The sequence below is a fragment of the Xenopus tropicalis genome, chromosome 5 (assembly GCF_000004195.4).
Source record: "Xenopus tropicalis strain Nigerian chromosome 5, UCB_Xtro_10.0, whole genome shotgun sequence".
NCBI classification, from domain to species: Eukaryota; Metazoa; Chordata; class Amphibia; order Anura; family Pipidae; genus Xenopus; species Xenopus tropicalis.
This window is the reverse complement of record NC_030681.2, coordinates 73899546-73915941: the sequence shown is the minus strand read 5'-3', so window position 1 is coordinate 73915941 and position 16396 is coordinate 73899546. Positions and strand designations below refer to the sequence as shown.

Genomic DNA, 16396 nt, shown 5'->3' with positions numbered 1-16396 from the left:
AATAAATTACTGACACATTCATTCACATTTGTTTCTTTTTTCTAGACTTCTATCCAGGAGACAGCAAACTGATTGGGGATGTTTTAGTATTAGGAGGTGCCACACTCTATGGAATTTCGAGTGTATGCCAGGAGTATATTGTAAGAAACCTAAGCCGGGTCGAGTTACTAGGCATGATTGGTCTCTTTGGATCTTTCTTCAGTGGTATCCAGCTGTAAGTATGTTCTTGACAAGATGTTCTTTGGATTTAATATGATTTGATTGAATGTATTTAATATTCCAGTGGTAAGCTGGAACTCATTTAGGTTTACCCCAACAATGCTCCTGGATCACAAGTGTCCTGGCAAACCAAAACCAGATCAGGGAAGATATGCTCTATAATAACAAAATAGTGATGTTACCAGTGCCTTTGCACAATAATAGGATCTGAGCTTGGTCAATTGTGACCTCAACTTCTCTAATTTAGCATTTACATTTTTTATGTTCTTTCTTATCCAGTTGCAGGGGCGGGCCAAGCCGACCGGGCGCCCTAGGCAACCCGGTTGGCCAACTCCGCCCCCCTCCCCGCCCCCCCCGGGGCGATTAGATTGGTCATTGCCTCCGCCGCTAATGACAAGCGGCGGAGGCAATGACAAAGTAGCACTAGGGGTAGGCAGGAGAGGCTCCTGTCTGGCGCCCCTCAATCGTTGCACCCTAGGCAGCTGCCTCTTCTGCCTACCCCTAGTTCCGGCCCTGTCCAGTTGTATTATTAAATGCTATTTATATAGGCAAAACTTACAGTTTAGTTATAGAGTACATTTAATTACTGCAATTCTCATTTTTAAATTTTAGCTTACAAGCACTCTCTCTGGCTCATTTGGGCTCATAACATTAAGAAGTTATTAGGCATTTTTTCACACAACTGAAAAGATGTAGACATTATCTTAATCTGAATTTAATTTGAAAAGAACTGTGTGCTTTGAAAACTATAATACATTTTATTTCGGTTATAATGTAAGTCTAAGTGGCTTCACTTGGCACCCAAGCCTGCATTCATTAGGAAGGGGAATATTATTATACATTTCTGAATTATGGTGGTGCTGGCAGAGCAACACAGAAAGCAGAGATTCTTTGTGATTATCTGTTACTGATTCCAAACAACAGGAAAGTGGAATGGTCTATAATATGGCTGTCCAATTGAAGGGCAGCCTTTCAAGGGGTATTTATGCCCCCCAGGCTGCTAAGGGTTATTTTTTGTATTCCAACACCAGTTGTAATAGTTTTCATATTTAGACTATAATTAAAAAATAAACATATTTATGCCTTATGCCATTTGGTCTGTGCTTATTTTTCAGTGTAGGATCTGAACCCATAGAACTATAAATCTGTCATTTCCTGCGTAAACATGTGCTTTTTGTGACCTATTCAACCTAAATGGCAGCCCCCATGGCTACACGGCAGTTTATTTATATAAAGTGTAATTGCATTTCTGAAGCCTCTACAGAGTAACAGTACATTATATTTTAATGCATATAAAGCCCACTCATCTCATCATTTTTAGTGTTACCGATTCCGATACCGAAAACCACAGGATTCACAATTAATAAAGCACTGCTATAGCCAAAGTTGACATTACAACTTCACATCAGTTTTAACACAAGACATTTTATCACAGCTAGATATAATTATTACCAGAACACATCCCAGCACTCAATAGTGAGGCACTCAATAGAATGGCATTAAAATGAAAGAGAATTATGATTTTAAGGGGTTGAAAATTATGCTCTGTTTTCTGTTTTTCCCCTTTAAGATACTGGTTTATGACTGCAAGCCTTACACCTCACCAATATTCCAGGATATGCTGACAGTGGCATACAGTAGGTGCATCTGTCAGAATTTCCCACCCAGCTAATGATCTGCTTGTATTGATGTGAGCATATCACATAAGCTTGTACCGCAGGCAGAATCTGGGAATTTATGCTGTGAAACACTGCTTCTTAAAGAGCATTATACATACAGTAGATACCTTCTAGTTTTCTTTGCATTTTCAATCAGCACATTGACGGGCAGGGTATAACTTCGTTTTGATGTCAGAAATAGAATAGCAGTATTCAGTGTACCCCTGTAGTGCCTTTGGTGACTTGACAGCTCAGGCTAGAAGAACAGAAACTATGACAGATTCCCATTCTATATTCAGAAAATGGGCCCCAACAAAGGTGTAGAAGTAAAATAAACCTTGTGTGGCAAACTGAATAATATGGGTGCCAGGATCCCTTTGTAATAAAATAAAACAGCATGATGCTTGATGGAAACAGATTCATGTGTTATATAAAATCAGCATAAAATACATTCAGTTAGAGAACTAGCTTACATTAATGTTATACTTATATATAATAGGCTTACTAACTAAGCATATTTCAAAAAGGACAGGGGTATCATAACCTCATGGAGGTATAATCCTTATTTTCAGAAAAAAATATTTCAAAATAGCAAATCAAAAATGCCCTTAAGGAAGAACAAATGTTCTGTCATACCCACCTTTTACACAACATACAGTGTGGCATGCAGCTCTGGGTTTTGTATGGGAGCTGCCTACAAAACATTACGAGGGAAAATGTAAGTGGCATTACAAAGGCAGGATCTGCTTTTCTTTGTTTTATGCTTTAGGTGCAAAGCCATTCTTGTTTCTCTTTAAACTGCAGCCCAAACCCCTGGTGTTACCAACTGAGTGATGTAGCTTGTTATTATAGTGCACTTCTCTGCCCCACAACATCTGGCACAATTAAAGCAAAATCAAAATGCAAGATCTCTTGTTTATACAATACAGTGCACCCAAGAATACTGGCTGCACTTGCATCTCTTAGTAATAATAATGCAGTTTGTACAGCTATATCCAGGGCAGCATGGAGTGCCAGTATGATGAAGTTTCAGTTATTTTCTGCTGTTCATACAGTACATATTTTAAGTAATTCCAAATATAACTGTGCCCTAAGTAGACAAATTACTGCATTTCTGAGAATAATGTCGTAAAGGTTATGTGTGTGGGTACAATATGGTAAGCAAAGGCACATATACAGAAGCATGGAGGTCGATACCTAAACATAATGTTTAAATATCTTTTTTGTTGTTTCTGAATAAAACATACACACTCCTTTATAAACCGTTGATTTTTTGTTTAAGAAATGAGCCATGGCTGAATCTCTAAATAAACTGAATAAAATATGTAGAAAACAGGGGTGCAGGTATCTGTGCTGGTCTTACCACACACTGGTAATATAATCACTGAACAAACTGAGAGCCAAAGGGTTTGAGGGTGATTCCAGCTTTATTGCTTACAACACTTGATGAGCACCATATAGTAAAGCTGGGATCGCCCTGTTTGTGGCATAAAACTCAGGTATTGGCTCAGTATGTTTAATGAATTTCTAAACTCACATTCATGCAACTAATAGTAGAACATAACAGGTTAGGCATCTCTGAGAGCAAACATGAGAACAACAAGGTGGCAAAAGGGTGAGATGAAGCCTATAAGAGAGAGAGTCTCTAGGAAAGCGTGAGAAGACAAACTGGCTTTATTAAACTCAGTTTACAAGAGTAAACTATCTAAACGGGGGGTAGAGTCTATGGCAGTAAGAGGGGTGTGTTGTTGGGCACTATTGGCAGTGCAAAGACTTTAAGTGCTAAACTTTATGAATTATTAGATATTCATTACATGATGTGGTGTATGATGATCTCCTTCAGTTTTACTATAATTTATTATACGGACCTAATTATTGTTCTTTATATAAATATATAGTTTCAGGTATTTCCCAATATTACAGATCATACTATCTGTTCAAAAGTATAGTGTAAATAAGTCAGTTTTCTTTTAAAAGAAGAACCCGAGGTGCAATTATAAGCCCAGAGCATCATACTATAGTTCTACCCCCAAACCTTCAGTTAGAGATTGATATTGATGATCAGTAAGGGCACTTGCTAGGCTCTCTACTCTTCTGGCTGCCCTAGGAGTTATAGGATCTGCCTTTACTATTTTTAAGCAGTTAAGAGCAATATATAGAATGTATCACAGACTAAAGTATGGGGTCACATCGTTTGTTTAGCAGATCACAAAAGCACCCATTGTATATAAACAAGTTATACCCATAATCATCATACCCATGCTGTGCAACTCTCCAATTCTTACATAATTTTCTTGACTGCCTGGGTATTGTACCTTTATCATAGAACCCTCAAGCAATAGCCTATTAGCTATTCGACCAATTACCAAATTGTGCATTCTGTAGTATGCTCTAAAAGAACTGCTTACCCTTGTGTCTTTTGGATGTGTTGGCCCCAAAACCATTTTTATTGGTTCTATACCCTATTCATAACATTTAGGTATAAAAAGTCCAATTAAACCCACTACCGGAATTTGTAGTTTAAAATACTGTAATTCTCCGAATGTTGTTTCAGAGCCCCATACATGCCTCCCACCGTCACCCTTACAAATCTGTCCTCTCCTCATCATTACATTTTATTCCTTTTTCCCCATTTCTTCCTTTCCTTAGATGGGGAGAGGAGAGACAAGAAGTAGGAAGTGGGAAACAAGAAAGGGGAAGCAATCAAAGGAAGGTGAATTGAGATTTTTGATAATATAAAGCAGTGATCCGAAACTAGTGGCTTGTATGCGAGTTCTGGAATCACTGAGACACAGTTTTACCAGAAGCAGAGCCTCCTGCAGGCTTGCAATCCACATGGGGCTGCAAAATAGCCAATCACAGTCGTTATTTGGCTTCCCCAAAGAACTTTTTCCATGCTTATGTGGCACGCTAACACATTTTACATCTGAGTGTGGCTCATGAGTAAAAAAGGTTGGGGATCCCTGATGTAGGCAGATAAAAATAAATGTGGGGGGCTTCTTGCCTTCCTCGTCCTCTCTACATTATTATTCCAGGGCATATTATGAGGCAGTAGATGAGGATGTAGACCCACTGGGTCTGTGGCAGTCGGCTTTGAAAAGTTTGATACAAGCTTGCTATTAATTAGGAAATATAGTAGCATGAAAACAGTTAAAAAAAAGTGCTTTTTATCTGCTATTACATTTCACGTGCAGATTCTCTTGGATGCTGGATGGGAGTGGCAGAACCATAGGTGTGCATCTGGCTGCATAGACGTCTGATACAAAACTATGCAGAGAGAAAATGGAAAAATAAAACTATGGAAAAAATAACTATTGGACTACTGGCAAACAGTATGGCTGAATTGTTTGCAGCTGGGGAAAAAGCTGAGAAAGCAAACCAATAAACCATTTAAATCTAAACTATAAGAAAATATAAAACATTTTTGTACAAATTATTAATAAGCATCCGCTACAGTCTGGTTGTTTTTTATATCAGTAACAGGGACCCTTTAAGTAAATCATATCTTCATATCTGATAAATAATTTGATATACAGTAGAACAAAGCTTTTGTGTTTTAGAAGACCTTTGAGAGATTTATGATATTTTATGACTTCTATCCATTTTTACTTTCAGATTTCATATCCCGTAAGTCAAGTTTGTTAATTTCCAATTCTTTCCTTCCAGAGCAATAATGGAACACAAGGAGCTGTTAAAGGTACCATGGGACTGGCAAATAGGTAAGGCTTATTTCAAGCTTGATGTATATAAAGCTGTTCTAAACAGTGAGCAGAGAGGATCTGTCACATACAGAACTGCTCATAACATTTCTTAATTTAGCTCTTCACCTACTAGCTTATTTAACATTTATTGGGCTATTATCTCTAGCACAGAAGAGCACGGAAAAGATCAATGTGGCAATGAAATCTTAACTGTTTTTCTTTCAGAGAATCATAACAGCCTTATGCTCATTAATTCAAAGACAATAAAAACAAACAATGAGAGAAACATGGAGCTCAAATTCCTATGAAATAAAATTGCCTATTATTTGGTTAAAAATTGCTAATGAATTTATGGGAAACAGAATGCAAGTGCTGTAATATGCACACAATTGAGTGCACATCAATATTTGTAAATGAGCCCTAGGGGCTGATTTACTAACCCACGAATCCGACCCGAATTGGAAAAGTTCCGACTTGAAAACGAACATTTTGCGACTTTTTCGTATGTTTTGCGATTTTTTCGGATTCTGTACGAATTTTTCGTTACCAATACGATTTTTGCGTAAAAACGCGAGTTTTTCGAATCCATTACGAAAGTTGCGTAAAAAGTTGCGCATTTTTCGTAGCGTTAAAACTTACGCGAAAAGTTGCGCATTTTTCGTAGCGTTAAAACTTACGCGAAAAGTTGCGCATTTTTCGTAGCGTTAAAACTTAACGCTACGAAAAATGCGCAACTTTTCGCGTAAGTTTTAACGCTACGCAAAATGCGCAACTTTTTACGCAACTTTCGTAATGGATAGGAAAACTCGCGTTTTTACGCAAAAATCGTATTGGATCCGAAAAATTCGTAAAGAATCCGAAAAAATCGCAAAACATACGAAAAAATCGCAAAGTACCGATCATTACGAAAAAAACGCAATCGGACTCCATTCGACCCGTTCGTGGGTAAGTAAATCAGCCCCCTAGAGTCTTCATAAACATGTTCTTTGCATTTTCTGTTTTCAGCAATACATAGTTCTTAGTCAACATTTTGGGAGAAGGTTATATGGTTCAGTGTAGGATATTAAGTGGTCTCTTATATAGTATGTTGTAAATATAGTTGGATTATACTCCAGAATACCAGAATATATGTGCTGTAGATCTGGAAAGCTGTGACCATGCTGACCATGTAATTAAATAGAACAAGCATAACTAGACCCAGAATGTAAGTCAGAGAGCCCTGACTAAGAGAGCCCATATACAAACTATATTTTTCATAATGCTACTCTTAATCATAAGAGATTGCCAAGTACTTTTTAAAATGAAAACATTTTCTTTCTTAAGGATTACTGTATGTTGGCTTCACTGCCTGCATGTTTGGCCTCTATAGCTTCATGCCTGTGGTTATCAAAAAAACAAGTGCCACTGCAATCAACCTTTCCATGTTAACAGCAGAACTCTACACTTTTTTCTGCGGCCTCTTCTTGTTCCATTACAAGGTAAGGCCTTTTATTTTTACTTTAATTTGTCTTGACTGGAAATGGGTACACTGCCTTTTCAAATTTGTCATCAGTGAATACTGTTAGTGCAGACACATAAAAGGAAACTGCTGGTGTTTGTCAAGTTAATGACTTCTTCATTTCACCCTTAGCTGAGAGATAGCGTACTGAGAAAATAGTGATATTCATGCATGGAAAAGTGACATAAATGTGAACCTCGTACTTTTTTTATACTGCTGCTCTTAGATTGCAGCGCAGCAGGCTGATTTTCTTTGTCTGTGTTTAACTCCTTAGTTTACCTAGGCTAAATGTGGCACGTGGCAGATCTAAGCTGCACTCCATGCTCAGAAAACCCCAGAATTACTGCCTGTCAAACACATTTGTTGATTATAAGCCATATGCGGATGCACACATTAAGGGCATAATCTCAGTAATAAACATGCACCCATATGTTTACAGTGTCTATAAAATAAATTGACATGTACAGTTCTAGAGGGTATATTTTGCAAAATATATATAAAACTAAACAACGTTAAGCACTTTTCTCCAAATTTCTTGAATCAAAAGACAATTCCAGAACTGGTACATAAATAAATACTAGATATATTTCTACAAGTCTATATAGAGAGTGGTAGATTCTGTGGAGAAATGTAATTTGTATTTAGACTTCATTTTGCAGACCTCTTCCCTAAATCATACTTTATAGGTTTAAAACATAATAATGTTTTGGCAGTTGTGGGTCATGGAGTTAGGTCTTAAGGGTGCTCACGTCTTTTTGAGGATATCTGTAAGTGAACTGGGCATGAAGGTAGTCGAACAGAAATATATTAGCTTGTTGAAGTCTCATTAAATACTTACATTCATTCATGCATCCCAACAGAATATCCATGCATCTCCATTCAAGAGTTTATAGAGTTGTTATCAGGTCTTGCAGACTGTTTGTATTTGAGGTGCAAAAGTATTCAGGTATGCTGAGCTCACATCTGGCAGAGGTCTTAAAGGAACAGTAACACCAAAAAATGAAAGTGTTTTAAAGTAATTAAAATATAATGTACAGTTGCCCATCACTGGTAAAACTGGTAAGTTTGCAACAGAAACGCTACTATAGTTTATATAAATGAGCTGCTATGTCAACACGAGGGCAGCCATTGAAGCTGGGAAAAAGGAGAAAAGGCACAGGCACATAGCAGATAACAGATAAGCTTTGTAGAATATAATGGGGTTTTATCTGTTATCTGCTAAGTAACCTGTGCCTTTTCTCCTGTAAATGGCTGCCCCGTGGCTACACAGAAGCTTTATTTATATAAGCTATAGAAGTCTTTCTAAGGAAAACACACCAGTTGTACCAGTGCAGGGCAGCATTACATTATATAGTAATTACTTTTATACACTTTCATTTTTTGGTGTTACTGTTCCTTTAACACAGTGTAGCAGCAGTTAGGGCAATTATCAAAAGCAATTGTAGCCCATTTATTTGTAGAGTTGGTGTATGCAAACCTTTCCTTGGTGCTTTTGTTTTCCTTTATAGGTAAATTATGGATTTTGATTTATTCAGTCTAATTATATGGCCAACTATTAATTGTGGGCTGGGAAGGAAGAGACTATGAAGGCTTTGCATGAAATGCCATGTAGAGGTGACAGAAAAAAATGCTTAAAATGCAACAAAAGGGGAAGGCAAATAATAAATGTATATTACCAAACATATTTTGGCAATAAATACTCTCATCTAGAAGGACTTTGATATCAGACAACATTTTATATGCATAGTGTTTTATTTATACACTACTAATAATATGTTTTTTACAGTCAGCCAAACAATGAAGGAGATTTCACTCACAAATTGTAACTTTGTGTAACATGCAAAATTGCTCTAGTCTTGTTCAAAGGGAAGGTTTATTCCATTGTATTTAATGTAAAATTATAGTTTCTGACTTAATTATGGTAAAAAAATGAGTATGACTTATGATGCCATAGAAACATATAAAGAAAATGAGCATACATGATGCCAAGAAAACAAAATGATCTTGTTTAGAAATTGAATCAGTGTTTTCTACAAGGTGGTCTACTGCCAAGTACATAAAGATCAAGAAACCCCTTTTATCAAAGATCAGAAGGATAAAGACTCTCATTCTTTTTTAGCAAGGTTGCAGAGTTAAGATATAAAACGCTCAGTTGGGCTCACAGTTTGGGTCAGCTAAAACTCTGCTTAAAGAACATTTCCCAACAAGGCTCTTTTGTGGGAGATAATGCTCATTCAGCATAAGATATGCGGTAATTGCTTTAAGGAATGTGTTGGAAGTGTTGCTGCCAAGTGGCAATGTGATTAGTTTCATTAGAAAAGTTCAATTTTAGCAGTCTCTTGAACAATAATTTGACTTTTAAGTACAAAGTGCAATCTCAGGCTTGAAATCATCAGGTCCTGGCACTAACTATTTGGTACATAATTAACATGGTGTCTTCCCTAACATGGAAGGACAGGTTGTCTTATTAATTCTAAAGGGTAGGATTTGTATTGTACTTTTCTAAAATGGTGTCCCAAGCATTTTCCACAACCAAGCCCTGCAAAAAGTACACTGAGATATCATGAGATTAGAGGGATTTGGGTCAAAACACTGGGATTTAAACCAGGGGCTCCACTGCCACCATTAAGTAATCTAACTTGCAGACCAGCTTCTACTGATATTGACAGGGACAGTGTTCAAGGATTCCATCCTAAAAAACAGTTATTGTTTGCAGGGATGTCTGCTGAAATTAGTCTTCAATTAATGTGACTGTCTGGGACCATGTAGTTTGGGTACAATATTCTTGGAAGGACAGACATTTTCACAGTGCAGTCATTACAATAACAACAGGGCATGCAGGTATAAGAGATGCACTGAACCCAGACAGTGTTGCTTCCACAAGGCAAATTAAAAAAAAAACTCATATCAGGTGCAGGAAAAGGTACCTGTAATCCATCAAATAGGTCTCACCAGTATAAGAGCATAGCAGGAGAGGCTGGCCCATCTGGGTCTCTGAGAAGGTCTCTGCTGCCCTGGATGGGGGAATAGCCTAAAATGTCACACATCTTCATAAATAAGAGTTTGTACTAGCTTTGACCATTGATGAAATATTTAGTGAAATCCAAATGTACTGGGCTTCAGTACATTCATTCTTTGAAATGACTGCTACAGCTAAAAACAAATGTGGGCACAGAAATCCTTTAAAATGTTTTTCTGCCACTGCTTGGAGACGCCATGACTATTTTGTGCAATTCTTCTGAATTTCTCCCTTCATTGATTTAGAATATACAGCTCATTGTAACTTCTCTTTCTTACTAGTTTAACAATCAGCCTTTTCACCTCAAAGCAGTTTATCAATACAGTCAAAGGTTAAATTTATAATTTTAAATATGATACATAAATGCATGTTGTGCAACAGAATTTGTCACACACACACACCTCAGTTTGTGAGATACAGTTTTGTGTCTTAAACTAAGAAAAAATAATTTGCAAATGTTTGTTCAGTTTTCAGGGCTGTATCTACTTTCCTTCTTCACAATCCTGCTTGGGCTGGTCTTTTATTTCTCCACCAATACATATGTCGCCCAGGACCCAAGAGTGTACAAGCAGTTCCGTAACCCATCTGGCCCAGTGGTTGAATTGCCTTCTAGTGGACAGCTAGAGCCTTCAGTAACTTACACCAGTTTAAGCCAAGAAACAGAAGAGGAACCACGCGTGAGAGTTGCCTAAAGCCAAGCATTATTCCACCCATTGAAGATTCAGTGGCATCTGTTTGTCCATTATCTCTGTATTGTGCATAGAGAAAGGTATACACCAGGGTCAGATACCTGAAGGGACTTCAAAGATAACACCATGGAAACATTTGAGAAGGATGCAAGACTGAAGTGATATATCTGAAAAGCTCTATTTATTCATATATGAGGGAACACACATAGTGGGGTTAATAAAACAAAAGAAAATAGGTGATATTACCTCAAAGTTTACTTTTGCACATGTCATCATGTGATATCTTGCCAAGTTATTTTTGGGATATTTCACAAAATACATTGTCACAGTCTTTGAAAAACATCAGCACATGGTTACCTAACTGTTACTTATATATATGAGTGTTGTCCAACTTCTTTCATAGTAATTTTTTGGGATGGAGAAAACAGACAATATCATTGGGGGCCTGGCCACTAAAAGCAGGAAGGAGGCTGAGGGCAGGACCCTCTCTCTGCCTTTCAGTCAGCCTTAAGCCTATCAGGTGGAAAGCTCATCTCTATAAAATAATTGACATTCCTATAGTGTCACTGCCAGCTATCCCAGGTTTGCAGTAAAGAAATCAGTGTTAATAAATTCAGTTAGCCAATGTTGTTTTGCAATGATGTGTTTTACAAGTATTTTTTTTCTAAATTCCATTGCCTGAGTAGATTCATTTTCCTTTTCTACTTTTTAAAGCAGCTGAAGCATGTGGGGAACATTTCTCCACAACTGACTGTGAGTTGTACTGATCCATATGGTGGTGCTATGATAATGGTGTGCAGAAAACATCAGCAATACCAATATTTGATATATTACATAACTGTTTCTAGTGAACTGTTTTCCACAATCACAAACAGTATATTTGAACATGTGTTGGGTGTGCTTCACAAGTCTTGAGCACCTATTTGGTTTCTATAAAATTATACAGTTGTCTCACACTGTGGTCTTACAGGTTACAACAGTCACAGTCATGTTCTGAATGTATCATGTCCATATCGATTGCACTGCCTGCCTCCAAATACTTCACCTTTATTGTGGTATTATTTGTGTTTAAATGCTGCCCTTAAAACCTTCCACTACCACATGTTTATAGTACTAGTTCAGTGTGCCAATGTAACCTAACTAGTTTGTCTACAGTGTTTTATAAGGTAACAAATGTTTTAATGGTCTAAAACCACAAAGGTGAAAATTTAACAGTGGTAGGTATATTAAATATCAGTTTCCAACACCAAAGACAGCAGTTGGTCACATTATTATTATTAGCTCACTGATAGTGTTTCATTTTACCTCTCTAGATTGTAAGCATGCCTTAAAGGAGAAGGAAAGGCAATGTCACTTAAAGGCACCCCCAAGTGACTTTAATCGCTTACCTTTTACTCCGTGCTGGTGCCCCTGTTAGGAAAGAACAGCACCAGCCCGGGGTACCTGTAGCGAGCGCTTCCTCCTTCCGTCTTCACGAGCGCGCGCATGCGCAGTAGAGTGAATAGTGGAACTTTAACAGAGAAGTCGGCTTCTCACTCAACTGCGCATGCGCCTGTCCTTAGTCCTTCCAAAAGCGAAGGCGGAAGCGCATCGCTACAGGTGCCCCGGGCTGGTGCTGTTTTCTCCTAACAGGGGCACCAGCCCGGGGTACGAGGTAAGCGATTAAAGTCACTTGGGGGTGCCTAACATTTTAGCACCCCCAAGTGACTTAGCCTTTCCTTCTCCTTTAAGGCTACCAGGCAAGATAGCATTTAAAGCTATTTACGAGCAAACAAAAGCCTTAAAGCTGTCTTTAAATATCCATCCTTGGATCAGTCAGTTGTTCATTACAAACCTTCAGCCCTTGCTAGTTATAGATGACTGAGAACCAGCAGGAATGTTCTAACCAGTAACACTCGGGAATGTGGCTGGTTCAATTTTGATGGGTGCTCTGAGCCATACTTTGTAGGTTATTCTAAAACTCATTGCAGTACTTAGGATTTGGGGTTAAAATTTAAGATTTTCCGCCTTATTTCTGGAAAGCAAAAAGGTTTAGCTTTTATATGACAAAAATAGGAACATACATATGGTAACAAGATGCTCTGAAATCTTAATAAGTAGAAACCTTCTTTTTATAACTGGAGAAGTCTTCATACAATTACTCAATAGTGCAAGGGTACCGTTTGCTTTTGTAGTGATAATTGTGTTTCAGCTGTGAAAGTAGAAATCATCTAACAATGTCAGAGTGTTTGCAAGCAATCTTCAATATTTTACTGGGAGCAAAGTCATGAATAGGCAAGCTTTCTCTGCCTGCTAAAGAAGTACAACAGACTTTTTCCAACTACAAAACCCAGGAGTAGTGATGAGCGAATCTTTCAAAAGATCTGCGAAACGGCAAAAAATTCGCGAAACGGCGAAAATGTTGCTCACCAAAAAAAATTGTCGCCCGCGGCTATTATTTTGTTGCGCGGCTATTGTTTCGTCGCCCGCGGCTATTATTTCCTAGTGTGGCTATTCTTTTGACACCCGCGACCATTCTTTTTTGACGCCGGCGACAGTTTTTGGATGTGCGGCAAATTTTTCCGTGGCGATTTTTTTCATCCGTTTCACGAAACAATCCGCCAATGGCGAAACGCTGAAATTCGCCGCAAATCCATGCCTGCCGATACATTTCGCCCATCACTACCCAGGAGTTAACATTCTGCGTTAGCTGGACAATTGAATGTTCCTTATCCTTGCTTTAAGCAGCACTCAGGAACAAAACAAACTGTGGTAGATATTCACCCACAATACATTCCTTATACTTTATTCTTTTTATTCTACACCTATTGTATATATTACCAACAAACCATCATCAATATCTTTTATTTCCATTTCCCACCCAGATAATTCTCTGCATTAGCTTTTATGGCTCATGTCTGAATGTTTTTAAGTGCTCCCCAGTGTTACAGATATTAGTTTAGCCTTACTTGTGAAATTTCAGTTAATTTTGTTTTATTAGATTGTTTTCAATGTTTGCTGTACTGCAAACTAAATTGCTTTTTGATACATAGTATTTCTTAGATATTAACTTTTATAGTAGTTACAATGTACATGTAAATCCACAGTTACACTGCCTTTATGTATATTTGATATATTTCTCTGATGTATCATGTGAGAATCACTTAAGCTCAGGGCATGCCAGGTGCTCTGCTCGCTTATTTCTGCTGGTGGAGAAATACTATTTAATGCCTGCCATGGACTTGAATGGCAGAAATTAAGTCAGGCAGATTTTGTCTGAAACTGCACATTTGAGCATTTTTAGGATAAAATCTCAATACCAACAATGAGGGTAGGCAGTTGCAATTTAGTTATATTGCAGCTAGTCTGAGCAGTGACAAGTGAAGATATCTGGCATGCCATGGGACTTCTGGCCCATACAGGTTGCTTCTCAAAACTTTATACAAACCCAGCAGCTACTTACGTTAGGCTAATGTCAGATGTGGCATATTCTTGGCAAGACAAAACACTTGCTGAGAATATGCCCCACTAATGTAAAATCCTACAAAATTGCAGAGAATATGCCAAGTCTGACATTAGCCTAAATTATATTAACACTTTGGGGCAGATTTATTAACATCTTATTTTCATAGTTTTAGAGGTTTTGAAGCCACAAATAAACTCATTTCCACTTAAACCACAAATGTCTAGTCATTTATTAAAAGATCTGAATTGAAAAAGCACAAATAATTGAAGATAAAATTGAAAAAATAAATTGCAGAGCAAAAAGAACTTAAAAAGCATGAATTATTCATGGTTTTTACCTTTTCCTACAAATCTTCATGGACTTACAAATGGAAAAAACCCTGAAAACCTCTAAAACCACAAATTAAATAAATATTGTTACAATTTTCATAGGGCAACTCTAATAGACTTCTACATGAGCTCGACAGCTTTCAGATAGCGAAGTTTTGTATTAGGGCAGTGGCAGACGGGGAGATTAGTCGCCCCGCAACAAATCTTCGTTGTCGCAGGCAACTAATCTCCCCGCAGTGCCATCCCTCCGGCTAGAATGAAAATTGCCGGTGGGATGGCATACGCACCGCTGCAATGTCCCGAAGTCAACTGAAGTTTTCTCTCAAGACAACTTCGGGACATTGCAGCTACAAGTATGCCATCCCACCGGCAATTTACATTCTAGCCAGTGGGGTGGCATTGCAGGGAGATTAGTTGCCCACGACAACGAAGATTTGTTGCGGGGCGACTAATCTCCCCGTGTGCCACTGCCCTTAGGGTGAAGACACACAGAGCTGCTAGTAGGAGCTACTTGTAGTGGCTACTAAAATAGACAATGCTGATCATTTACTGATAATTGTCTCTACATGTGTTTTAGCAGAGGTAGTTCTCAGTATTGTCTATGGCAGGTTATTTTTTGGTGTTTAGTAGCCCCCGAAAAAGTAGCTGCTACTAGTAGCTCTGTGTGTCTTTACCCTTAGTGTTTTTTGTGGTTTTGACTTGATAAAAAACAAAGTTTAGCACACAAAAAAACACAAATAATAAAAAATACAAATGTTAGCAAATGCCCCTCTTAATATATGACCAGTGTATTGTACACGTAACATTTCTCATTCTATTAACACACTTAATTTGTATTTATCCAAATATGTCCTGCATAGTGCAAAATAATGAGCCATCCACTGCCACAAAAAGTGCCTCATGTCAAAAGTTGGCGAACTGGATTTTCATAATACAATTCAGGTAATATTTGGAGGGGGTGCTTAAGCCTTACCCTGCAGCATGTAATGCCATGAGCATCTTATTCACTTATTTCTGTGCCTAGTTCAGTCTGCCAACTCTATTGTGATTTGATCAGCATGTAGTCATTAAAGGCAGCCACATAGGGGTACCAACTAGTCTGTATTTTACTAGCCTGGTTTATTGACAGTGTTATTAATAGGGAGAAAGACAGTACTACAATTCTAATAGAAGAAGCCTGGTATTTTTTTCCAGGAAAGATGGCAGCCCTGCAGTCACATTCTGCCTATGGATTGCTATAAATTACGGACCATTGCAAGGCTTAGCTAATATTGCTTTACAACCCAAGAGTTATGAAACCTTATGAATGATATAGGCCCTATAAATATATATAAAAAACAGGAACTGTCTGAATGTGCTTGTACGGTGGGATTCAGTAAGTAGATCACAAGCTACACTTATGACCTGAAAACACAGCTGGGTTTTTATGATAACTGAGGCAGGGAATATTGTGTATGATGTATACTCTCTGTAACAGTGATTTCTGTGTTTTCCCATTTGCTTTGACTATACAGGGACATGGCAACTCAGTCATTTAAATCTACATTGACCCATTATTGTTGGAAATAAGTAATCAAAATGAAACCAGCAGCGCTTGCATTCTACCCTGGGCTTAAACTCCTATTCTGCTTGGCACACGTGTAACATAAACATTTTTGGAAAAGCAAAATTATGTGAAATACTGGTCTTTCTTCTAGTCTCTCAAATGGGTAGCCAATCACATTGGCAATTGGGCCATGTACAACCTGTAGATGCATAGATAGACAGATGTTTAATATAACGTTATCATGCAGAACACAAAGCATGCACCCATGTTTGTGTTATATTTGTCTTATATG

General features: G+C 37.9%; 1 protein-coding gene across 1 annotated transcript in view; it reads left to right on the top strand.

Annotated features, from left to right (window-relative positions):
- Positions 1 to 10773, top strand: part of slc35f1 (solute carrier family 35 member F1) — a 202905-nt gene extending 192132 nt beyond the window's left edge. Inside the window, 5 exon segments of the mRNA XM_018094310.2 lie at positions 46 to 214; positions 5544 to 5596; positions 6902 to 6964; positions 6967 to 7056; positions 10563 to 10773. Coding sequence (XP_017949799.2) covers positions 46 to 214; positions 5544 to 5596; positions 6902 to 6964; positions 6967 to 7056; positions 10563 to 10675 — 488 coding nt within the window. The 3' untranslated portion in view covers positions 10676 to 10773.
- The last annotated feature ends 5623 nt before the right edge of the window (positions 10774 to 16396 follow it).